The sequence below is a fragment of the Camelus dromedarius genome, chromosome 10, assembly GCF_036321535.1.
Source record: "Camelus dromedarius isolate mCamDro1 chromosome 10, mCamDro1.pat, whole genome shotgun sequence".
Lineage (NCBI taxonomy): Eukaryota > Metazoa > Chordata > Mammalia > Artiodactyla > Camelidae > Camelus > Camelus dromedarius.
Window position 1 is genome coordinate 53,895,016 of NC_087445.1, and position 12,430 is coordinate 53,907,445.

General features: G+C 34.0%; 1 protein-coding gene across 1 annotated transcript; it reads right to left on the bottom strand.

Annotated features, from left to right (window-relative positions):
• Positions 1 to 970: 970 nt before the first annotated feature.
• LOC105087910 (olfactory receptor 13C3) lies at positions 971 to 1,977 on the bottom strand. Its single transcript, XM_031450129.2, has one exon. The coding sequence runs from the start codon at positions 1,922 to 1,924 to the stop codon at positions 971 to 973; it is 954 nt and encodes a 317-aa protein (XP_031305989.1). The 5' UTR covers positions 1,925 to 1,977.
• Between the last annotated feature and the right edge of the window lie 10,453 nt (positions 1,978 to 12,430).

Sequence of the window (12,430 nt, forward strand, 5' to 3'; positions counted from 1 at the left end):
GGCAGATTTGAAATGTTTTTTGTTGTTTGGCATAGAATAGCCATCTTCCTTCCTCTTCTAGACTAGCTCCTCTCCTAGTCTGCTGCCTTGAGAGCTCAGCAGGCCTCCCCTCATCAAGCCAGAGGCCAGACTCTCTTTCTTTGCAGGCACCCAAAACCTTAAGAGCTCTTTTTTAGCACCTCCTTGCTTGGCTTGGATTAAAATGACTTTCACATTCTTCTGCAGGGACTGTTATGCAACACTTTCCACCACTCTCCCTATAAAGTAGAACATTCCCTTGATTATTTCTTCTTGGGCTGAACGTCTCTTCATACAGATATGCGGGGAGGGGTAAGGAGAGTATGATTTATATTAAGAGAGTGACTTTTGGTGGGGGAGATATCTAGCTCTTCTAAATATTAGCTTAGGGTAAAAAAGGTGCTCAGTAGTAATTTTTGGACCTCATTTTGGAGTCTTAGTTTTAATTCTGAAATTCCAGGACACTATAAAGTTGGCACTATGTTACGTGCTTTCTGTAACTTATTGTAACGTTAAATAACACTGGGACTTGGTGTTATTTATTTTCCTTATTACAAATTTATAGTTTACAGAGAATAGTCTATCCAATGTCAGTTATGTAGTTTATGGAATTGCAGATTTTATACTCTTGCCTCTCTATTTTCAAAGCTATGTGTGATTGTTTCCTACCATGTTTCCACACAGCACACCAGAAACATTCATTTCAGATACCATCATGAGATTTTAATGGAATTCATTATACTTGTGAGATCTGGATCAGGAAATGTTGGAAGCTAGGTTCGTAACAAACTATAATTCTCAGTAATTCTAGCTGAGTAGGGCTAATGAAGGGGAAGAATAAAAATATCTCTCCTTAACTATGCTTTCCCCAAAGAAGGTCCTTAGTGATTTACCTATGAGTCCATCTTTGTGCCTGATTCACAATGACCTACATTTTCTGAATTGGAAATATTTATTGAATAAGTTTTCGGTTCAGCAAATATTTTACAGCAGCTTTTACATCCTTATTCCTCAAGCTATAGATTATAGGATTTAGCATTGGGGTCACCACCCCATAAAACAGGGAAATGAGCTTGTCTGAAGTTTGCAACTTGTTTTCCCCAGGCAGTTCTTGAGACTTGGGTTTGGCATACATAAAGAAGATGGTACCATAAAATATGATCACCACTGTCAGATGCGCTGAGCAGGTGGAAAAGGCCTTGCGTCTCCCTGTGGCTGAGTTCATTCTCAAGATGGTGTAGAGGATGAACATGTAGGAGAAAAAAATGACCAGCAGTGGAAGAACAAGAAATGCCATATTTGATATTGTCATGGTGATAATATTGAGAGAGATATCAGCACAAGCTAGCTTGAGGACAGCTAGTATTTCACACGTGAAATGATTGATAACATTATTCTCACAGAAAGGCAATTGCATGGCCAGAGATGTCTGCACAACTGAGTTGATTCCACCAGAGAGCCATGACACACAAGCCATCAGTACATACACCACTTTGTTCATGATGATGGGATATCTCAGAGGGTTACAGATAGCCACATATCGGTCAAAAGCCATCATGCCAAGGAGGAAACACTCTGTCGACCCCATTGCAAATCCAAAGAACATCTGCACTGCACATCCAGAGAAGGAAATGTTCCTCTTCTTTGAGATTAAGCTCACCAAAGTTGAGGGAACAGAGGAAGATGTATAGCAAATATCCAGGAAAGAGAGGTTGCCCAGAAAGAAGTACATGGGGGTGTGAAGATGGGAATCAAAGATGCTTGCTATGATCAGAACACCGTTGCCAATTAAAATTACTAGGTACATAACTAGAATTAGAGCAAAGTAAATGACCTCAATCTTTAGGTATCCAGAAAGACCCAGAAGAAGGAATTCTAACACAAATGTCTGGTTAATTTTATCCATATCATCTGCTTTCAGGATGCCAAAGGAATATCTAATATAAAATACATTCACTGCCAAGAAACAAATGTTATATATTACCTGAATAATTCATTTTTTAGAATGTATTATAAGGAGTGTTTGGTTGATGTTCTGACACACAGTTATCTTCAACAATGTGTATAACTAGAGTACAATGAAATTGGAAATGATGGCAGTACCTATGCCCACTGCCAATATGTGAAAATCTACCTATGATCAGGCAAATACTTAAAAACAACCTTTCCTGTTGTTAAGGACAAGTTCCTGGGCTGAGGTTTCCAAAATTCCTGACTAATTACCAACTGATTTCATATACCCCAGAAAGTAAGCGGTGGAGATGGCAGAAGACTACTCAACAAGGACTGGAAATTTGACTCTGCAATTTACAATGGTCAAATTTCACTGCAACTTTGATTTTGTGGTGTATACCTGAAACTGCATACTTAATTGCTTCATAGACATTTAGTAATAATAAATTGAATAGCATAAACTGAAATTGAGCATCTGTTTAAAAATAGTTAGTTGTTGATCTCATATTCCAGCTCCTCTTAGTATCACCTGTGACTATTCCTATGACAAGACTATTGCATAGATGAGCTCCGCACTAATGTTACAATCTTTGGAGAACATTACGTAGTCTCTTCACTTATTTTTATTCTGTAGCTTTGGAGTGTATCTTCATAATTTACTCACTAAAGTCAACCTAAGAAAACAGTAAGGAGATTTAAATATTTTATAAATATGTATATATATGTGTATGTATATGTACCACTATATGCTTAACAAAATATAATCATTGTTTATATTATCCTCATTTTTTTCAAGTATAAAAAAATTGTCCAAGGTTAACCTCGTAGTAAATAATAAAGTGGAGCTCAAAGCTCAGATCAAGTGTAGTTCACAGCTTCACTAATTTTCAGATACATCTGAATCATCTGGTTATCTTGAAAACTTTAGGTTCTGTTTTAGTTTGCAGGGCAGTTCCTGAGATTCTTCATTTCTCATAAAAGCCCAGATGATACTCAGGCAACAAGTCTTGAAAGCATTTGAGTGACAAGGCTTTTATACTCAGTTGGCAGATTATTCAGATGTTTCTGATCCAAATGATTTTCTTTTGCCTTATTATGTGGATTGGCAAACCAACTTGGAAAATGACAAGAACATACTCCTTCTGTGTTCTACAGAAAGCTCCATATTCGTATACCCTTAAGAAAAATATTATTGAATGAGTTAAATATGCTTAAGAAAAAATACTATTGAAAGACACATTTTTAAAGCAGGTTAAACGTGTGCCAGACTACTATAATAGCTTTCGAATATTACTGAGATGCTATCTTGAACCCAGTCATATTTCAAGCACAGTAAGGATAAAGAAAAGAATAAAGTGCCTGCCATTATGAACCTCACAATTCAGATAGGGACATGGGAAAAGTACATATGAAAATAAATTATAAATATAATGACATTACATAGCTTGGGTAAAAACTATAGATTTGCCCACAAGGAAGAAGTTTATGGGAAATAAATCAGGCCAGGGAGAATTCAGGAAGAGTTTCAGATTCAGACTGGATATGGAAGAATGGAAAAACTTAAGACAAGTTTGGAAGAAAAGAAGGGAAGTGGAGTATACCAAAAGTGAGAAGGTGAGCTGAGTAAACAGATTGGCAGCACATCTTTTTGGACAAGGGAATTTCTGTGGAGGAGTGACAGCAAGCACATCTCAGAGGGAAACTATGGCAGGTGCATAGAAAGGCTCTAAAGTCAGAGAATTTGGCATACCTTTTAGTGGGGAAGGGGTCCATTATTAGCACAGAATGTGGGTTGAGCACAATATATGACTGTGATATTAGTATGCTCCAAACTTGACATCACACTGTATGATTTTATGAGATTTTTAGCAGAAATTAAATACAAGGAATTAAGATATTTAGATTAATGTGTTTGTCACTCATTACAGATTGGATGTGAAAATCGATCTTTCCATAATCGTTGTCAGATTTAACATTGGTCAAAATCACCAGACTAGTTTAGCCCTCATGTGGGCAAACAGTTTTGAGAATTTCAGCATAGACACTTTTCCCACACTCTGCCACTCAGCTTGCCATGTGGTAAGAGTCGGGGAAATCAGTGTAAAGGAGATATTATTTGGAATATAAAGTCCAACTTAACAAAGGGTTCCTTACTACAGGAATAATTTTATTAAGAATACACAGTAGAAATATTTCACACAGTAGAAATATTTTAAAGCGAAAGGTAGACAAGGGAATATAAAATCCCAATTTTAGAGATGAGTAATTTAGCCCAAAAGAGGTTATAAATTTTTATTTATCCAGTTTAAGGCCAGAACTTCCTTTAAAGAAGAGAAAAAGAAAGAGAAAGAGAGCGATCTTCGTTTCATTTATGTAGTCAACTCTTATTTTAGGATCCTACATGCCATATGTTAGGCTTGAAATTAGTTCATTTGGCTGGGGTCACATGACTAATAACAAGAAGAGGAAAGATCCAAAGTCCATTATCTTTACATTACTACCCTGCCTAACTGCTAGCATTAAAATTTACATAGAAATCACATGCCAACTACAGGGAATGGTTAGTAAGAACCATGGAAAATTGGGATCAAAAGGACTAATTGACTATATTCATTCAACAGTGCCCTGAGAAAGGCGGCAGTGACTAGACACATTCTACACTACTTCTTATGACAAATCAAAATTCTTCCCAAGTGGGACTCAGAAATTGGTCAGAGTATGCACTGGCTAAGGGAACTGAACACCCTGATCATACCAGGGATTAATGCAAATAGAAGACAGTAAGATTTACAAGAACATATGAAGATGTTCTAGCCAGGCCCTTTGGGTCCAGGACCAGAGAGCCTGTTGGCTTCCCCTTCTGGACAACTACAATTAACGATGCAGCTGAGGCTACCTAAACTGTTTCTCCCTGCCATCTGCTCCAAGCCTCTCCCTCCTAGGCAGGAATCCCCTCACTAAGTCAAACCCACCTTGAATCAGGCTTGTCTTGCTACCTTTGGTTTACTTCTGCTCCTGGCACTTTAAACTCTTCTTTGTGAGGTAACAAGAGACATGGGGGAAGGAGCTTATCTGTTTTGCTCATCCCTCCACACCTAAGCCTAATACAGTGGCTGCACATAATAGATGAGTTCTGACTGAATAGGTGAAGGCTTATTTTCTAAATTCTTAAGCAATGTCCCTGTGCAGCATTTGTGGATTAACGATCAGGAAAACTTTAATATGTCACATTTGTTCATTTGCAGCAGGCTTGAATTTTCTCTAAGTATCTTTCCATGTGTACTAACAAGGTGCCATCTTATGCAAATAATTACCAGTTTATGCATTGTAAGTACAGAGGATCATCTAATATTTATTGAAGAATATATGACACGGGTTTAGCATGGTAGAAAATATCTCAGACTAGAATCAAAGTCTTTGGTGTGAGCTTCTCTACTTCTAACTTATAGCCTCAGTCTTCTCATTTGTAAAATAGTGATAAAAATACTTGCCTTACTTTCCTTGCGGGGATATTTTAAGGAAATGAGATAGTATATGGAAATTACTTTAAGGATTAGCAGAGATTATAAAAATAATAATGAAGTAATAGTAATAATAATGATCACAGCTGTATTTTGTTAATAATAAATTGATACCTGTATTGCATCAGGTTATTCACATTACAATTTAATATTTAATAATACCTTTAACTATAGATTGAAAAGGTACAGTTTCATGGTATTCAAGACTTACCCAATAAAAAAATGTTAAAAAAAAAGGACTTACTATTATACTGATAAATTATTTCCACCTTATAAAAGAACCCATTACTTTCTTCTTAGTACTTATGTCAACCATTCTGAATTAAGGTCAGGTTCAACAAACAATGCCAGATTCCACAGATGTGGAAGAGTAAATATTTGATATGCAACAGTTGTAATTGTTCCCTAGTTCCCAAAGCAATTTAAAGTTGGAATGAGCGATCTGTGGAATGGAGAAACTTCTGGTGCATTAGGGACAGTGTCCCACAGATACAATTAGGAGTGGTGTTTGGAATATAACGTGGCTAAACTAAGGCTCAAAAATGAAATAATATTTTCTCACTCATATTTACGAAATGTGACAACATATTAGTTCAAATTATTATTTCCGAAATAAAATTAATTCAAAATAAGATACTACTCATTCAAATGATAATTACCAAAATGAAATGCTCAAATTAAAAAATAATCTAGATATTATAAATGAAATAAAACAGATATTTGCCCTGAATTGAATGCATTATCATTTAACAGTTTTGCTTTTTTTAATATTCACTCTTTTAGATAAGTTAATTTTGTGCAGGATGCCATCACTTTCTTTGGAATGCAAAGAAATACTGATAAGCAATAAAATAAATTCACAGGACAAAGGGGAATTCATATATATTTAAAGCCATAAAACTAAATAGTAATAATAATCATGAGTCTAGAATGGACAATTTGAGGCATGAATTTAGATAGGTAAATAGTACATTATTGAATTAAAGTATTCTAGGAAAGTTTATTGAGCCATATTGTAGGGTTTAACACTGAACTTCACAAGGTTATTCAGAAATGAAGAAGAAATAAAGACATTCCCAGACAAACAAAGCTGAAAGAATTCCCTACCACTAGACTCAAGAAATGCTAAAAGGAGTTTAAGATGAAATGAAAAAGTGCTAATTAGTAACATGAAAACATACAAAAACATACAACACATTGGTAAGGAAAATATATAGTCAGGTTCCTAAAATTCTAATTCTGTAATAGGATGGCATGTTAGCCACTTAATTATAGTATAAAGATTAAAGGAAAAGAGGATCAAAAACAATTATAGCTACTATAATTTGTTAACGAATACAGAATATAAAAATAGGTAAATTGTCACATTAAAAACATAAAAGGGGGAGTAAAAGCGTGGAGTTTTTGTCTGCAACTAGTTAAGTTGATATCAGCATAAAATAGACTGCTGTATGTTTTATGTAAGCTGCATGTTAACTACAAAGTAAAAACCTATAGTAGATTCACAAAAGATAAAGAGAAGGGAATCAGAGCATATCACCAGAGAAAAGCACCATCCACAAAGATAGGCAGCAAGAGGGAAAAATGAACAATGAAACTACAAAACAGTCATAATGCAATTAATAAGATGGTATCAGTAAGTCCTTACATATCTAAGATTACTCTAAATGTAATGATTACTGTAACTATAAATGGATTGAAATCTCTAATCAAAAGGCCAGGGTGGCTGCTTAGATTAAAAAAAAAAAATCCCCAACTACATGTTGCCTATAAGAGACTCATTTCAACTTTAAGGACACACATGAACTGAAAATAAAGAGATGGCAAAATATGTCTCATGCAAATACAGACCAAAAAGAGTGTAGGTATCTATACCTATATCAGACAAGATAGACTTTTGCAAAAATTGTCATGGGAGACAAAGGTCTTTATGTAATGATAAAGTGGTGGACTCATCAAGAAAATATAACAATTATATATAGGCTTCCTACATCATGAGCACCTAAATATATTAAGTAGATACTAATAGATCCGAAGAAAGAAATAGCAAATAACACAATAATAGTAGGGGACTTCAATACCCCACTTCCGCAATGGATAGATCATGCAGACAGATAATCATAGAAATGTTTGACTTAAACCATACTTTCAACTGAATAGACCTAACAGACATATATAGAACATTCTATCCAAAAGCAGCAGAACATACATTCTTCTCAAGTGCACATGAAACATTCTCCAGGATGGCTCACAAAACAGCTCCATCGTAGGTTACAAAACAAGTTTTAGCATATTTAAGAGGACTGAAGTCATACCAAGTATCTTTTTTTCATACCCTATGAAAAAATTAGAAATCAACAAAAAGAAAACTGGATAATTTACAAACATGCGGAAACTAAACAACACACTCATGAATAACCAAAGTATCAAAGAGAAAAATCAAAAGGGAAGTCAAAAAGTATCTTGAGATAAATGAATACGGAAACACAACATACCAAAACCTGTAAAATACTGCAAAAGTAGTTCTTAAAGGGAAGTTTATAGTGATAAATACATGTATCAAAAAAAAAAAAAAAAAAAAAAAGAACTCAGATAACCTAACTTTATCCTCAAGGAACTAGAAAAAGAAGAACAAATTAAGCCCAAAGTTAGTGGTAGGAAGGATACAGATCAGTGTAAATAAATGATATAGAGACCAGAAAAACAAGAGAAACAAATGAAAAAACTAAGAGATGAGTTTTTTGAAAAGATAAAATTGATAAATAAAACTTTTAGGTGGGCTAAGAAAAAAAAAAAGAGAAGATCCAAATAAATAAAAGCAGAAATAAAAGAATAGACGTTAAAAACAAATGATAGTAAGAAATAAGTAAGATTATAAGAGACTGCTATGAACAACTACATGCCAATAAATCAGATAACCTATAAGAAATGAATAAATTCCTAGAAACAAACAATACTGAATCATGAAGGAATGGAAAATCTGAACAGACAAATAATGAGGAAACTGAATCAAAATTATAAACTTCCCAACAACGACAGACCCAGAAGCAGATTATTTTCCTGGTAAATTCTACCAAATATTTAAAGAAGAATTAATACCAATTCTTCTTAAATTCACCTGAAAAATTAAAGGGGAAGGACAACTCCCAAATTCAATTTAGGAAGTCAGCATTACCCTCATACCAAAGCCAGATAAGAACAATACAAGAAAAAAGAAGAGGGGGGTGGGGGAAAGAACTACAGACCTGTATCCTTCGTGAATACAGATGGAAAAATTCTCAATCAAATATTAGCAAACCGAATTCAACAGCCCATTAAAAGGATCATGCACCATAATCAAGTGGGATTCATCATTAGGATGCAAGGATGGGCCAACATACACAAATCAATAAATGCATATATCACTTAATAGAATGAAAGATTAAATCATGTGATAATCTCAATAGAAGCAGAAAAGAGAATTTGACAAAAGACAACATTCTTTCATGATAAAAGTTCGTCAACAAATTAGGTATAGAAACAACATATCTCAACTCAATTAAACGCCATATATGACGGATTCACAACTGACATCATATTCAATAGTTAAGGGCAGGAACCTTTTCACCCAAGATCAAGAAGACAAGGGTGCCTACTCTTACTACTCTTATTCAACATAGTACTGAAAGTCCTAACTAGATCAATCAGGCAAGCAAAGAAATAAAAGGCATACAAATTGAAAAGGAAGTAAAATCATCTTTATTTGCAGACAATATAATCCTACATACAAAACATCCTAAAGACTCAATCAAAAAACTGAACATTTATCAATCAATGAATTCAGTAAAATTATATAACATAAAACCAACATTCAGAAATCAGTTGCATTTCTATACACTAACAATAAAATACCTGACAAAGACATAAATGAAACAATCCTATTCACGCTATCATCAAAAACAATAAAATACTTAGGAATTAATTTAACAAAGGAAGTGAAACTATGACTTTGATAAAATCAAAGAAACTGAAGAAGACACAAACAAATAGAAGGCAATTCCAAGTTCATTAACCAGAAAAATTAACATTGTTAAAATATCCATACTACTCAAGTCACCTATAGATTCAATGTAATCCCTATCAAAATTCTCTGGCATTTTATATCAAGATGCCTAAACAGCATAAATTACAGCATTTAGAGTGAACTAAAGAAAAAAGATGTAGAAAGTTAAAAAGAAACTACCAATTTGAAAAAGTAGGCTTATATGAAACAATTTTAACAGAAAATTATTGAGAAAGGAGAATTTATTTCTGGGACAAAAGTTGAGTTTGAGTGCAAATCTTTGTTATTAAAATCAAAATACCATATGAGATGGCTCATACATGGAATCTAAAAATAAAAAAAGAACATAAATACAAAACAGAAACAGACTCATAGACATAGAATATAAACTGTGGTTGCCAAGGGGGAGGGGGTGGGAAGGGATAGACTGGGAGTTCAAAATTTATAGATACTGACAGGCATATGCAGAACAGATAAACAAGATTATACTGTACAGCACAGGGCAATACATACAAGATTTTGTGGTAGCTCACAGCAAAAAAAAATGTGACAATGAATATATGCATGTTCATGTACAACTGAAAAATTGTGCTCTACACTGGATTTTGACACAACATTATAAAATGACTATAACTCAATAAAAATTGTTTTAAAAAAAAGAATTGTTTTTAATAAAAGGTTACATTCTGTTCCATATGCCTCAACTCTGAGGATATAGAAGGAAACTTGGATATAGAAGGAAAATAAAGCTCAGTTTTAATTTTTTTATTGACATTTTAACTGTCAGTTTAAATAGTTTACATTCTTCTAACCTAACTTTCCCCCATTCATTGCAGAGTAAGGATGCAAAATTCCAAAAGCTCACTTCAGGCTTGTATCAGCACAAGATAGGGCAATACTGTAAATAGACTACAGGGTCAAGAGTCACATAAGCTGACTTTGAGATCTTTTTTACCCTTTCATATACTGGCTGGACAATCTTCAGCGAAATATTGCAACTTTTAGAGTCTAAGGCTCTACATCTGTGTAATAAAAATAACTGGACTAACTCAGGGTAGTATTCTAGAAACAAATTTAATATTTAAAAGCACTATGCAAATGAAGGCAATTTACACAATCATGGGACGCTTCCAGATAATCTCCCCTCAAAATACCAATACTTATCAGAGACTTTTTTCTGTTTGATTCTTAAAACTGTCAAATATTGTGGTAATGCAGATAATAATATATGTTATATATTTGAGTTGCATTACAAGAACATACTAATTATGCAATATAATTGGATCTAACTACATTCTCCCCGGAGTTTTGCAAAGTTTTTAATCTTTCATGTTTACATTCCTCATTTTGTTTTTTTGCAAATATTGGACTTCTCCCTGGCTTGCCCCCAAAAGAATTTAAATTGCCTTGCTACGCTAATGGCTAGTCTTTTGGAGGATGCTTCTGGAGCTCAAAACGTAGAGGAACATTTAGATAACCACAAAGGCCTCAAGAATCTATGGGTCATCTTACAAAATTTTCCCTGAGACTTAACTAGAAACTCTGAACCTGAGAATCAGAATATTTTAAATAGACTCCTCTATCACTTTTACCTGAGGAATAAACTACTTATAAGCCAACACTTAAAGAAAATAATTACAGCACCCTGCTTGTTATCTAATGTTCACTAATATCGCCTCACCTTATCCTAAAAATTATCACATAAAATGGAGAGCATTTTCTGAAGCTGTAAAGCAAAGCGGCTGTTAAAGAAGAAGACTGATCTCAGATAAAGGAAAGGAAACTATTCCTCAGGCTCAGAGGTACATAAAAGACATCATATTCCATATTATTCTCTTGTAAGTATTATTTTTCAAATTATGGGTAAGATGTAAATTTTATATGGTTTAACTGGATATATCTATTTTCTTATCCATCAAGTTTTCAATTGTTTAGTGTCATAAAGCTTTGTGTTGTATTTATGACCATTGCTGGGTAATCTTAGGCAGGAATTGGCCTCATTTAAAGAAGAAAAAAAAAAGAGGTTCCAAATCTTTGAACTTCAAATTTAGGTATTCCAAAATAAAATTCAGTGCTCTTTGCTACAGCTGCTTCTTCTAAAACATTTATTCTGCCTCTCCTCCTCTCCCCCCAGTAGACAGAATGAGAACATTAGATTCCTTTGATTGGTGCTCTTAGAGACATCATTGCAAAACAGATGTGTTGTCTGTTATTTTCTCTAGCATCTAAGCAATTTGAACACTATTACTGGACCTAAAATCTGCTGAAAAAAATTCAGTCTCAAGTGTGTGGAACTGCAATGCAATCATTTGATCATCTTCAGCAGTTGCTATAAACAGCGTATTTCAAAATATGTTTTTAAAAGCTTTTAAAAATAACTGATACCATATCACCTGTACAGTTATATTTAAAATAATTGTTGTTGAATTCAAATTAAGACAAAAATATGATTCCTGTATCTAACTCTTTAAATAATAATAAACAACCCCTTCTCGAAGCTCCTTGGTCCAGGATCACTGTAATCAGTACCTCTTCATCCTAGTGTCTCTAAGTTCCAGAGTAAGCTTTGACTCTGGAGAGTAAATTACATGGAAGCAAAAATCCGCCATAGGCCTCTTATTTCTTGTTTTGATTACCAGTGACCTGAATTAATCTACTAACTCTGGATAAGAAAAATGTTTCAGAAAAAAAGAGCATCTATTCCATTTGTGCCTACATTGTGCTAAGTGCTGCAATTTGTAGGAGAAATTCGGCTCAGTGGATCAAAATAGTGGTTGTTTTCTCAATATGTCTGTCAGTCTAAGTTTACTTAATTTGTCTTCTCTCTCCTATTGCCACTAAAACCAATAAAATTAACACAGCATACTTCCCCTGTCTGAGATAATATAGTGTTTTG

Excerpts from the sequence above, each read along its gene's own strand:
- LOC105087910 (XM_031450129.2), bottom strand. The coding sequence starts at position 1,924 with ATGGATAAAATTAACCAGACATTTGTGTTAGAATTCCTTCTTCTGGGT.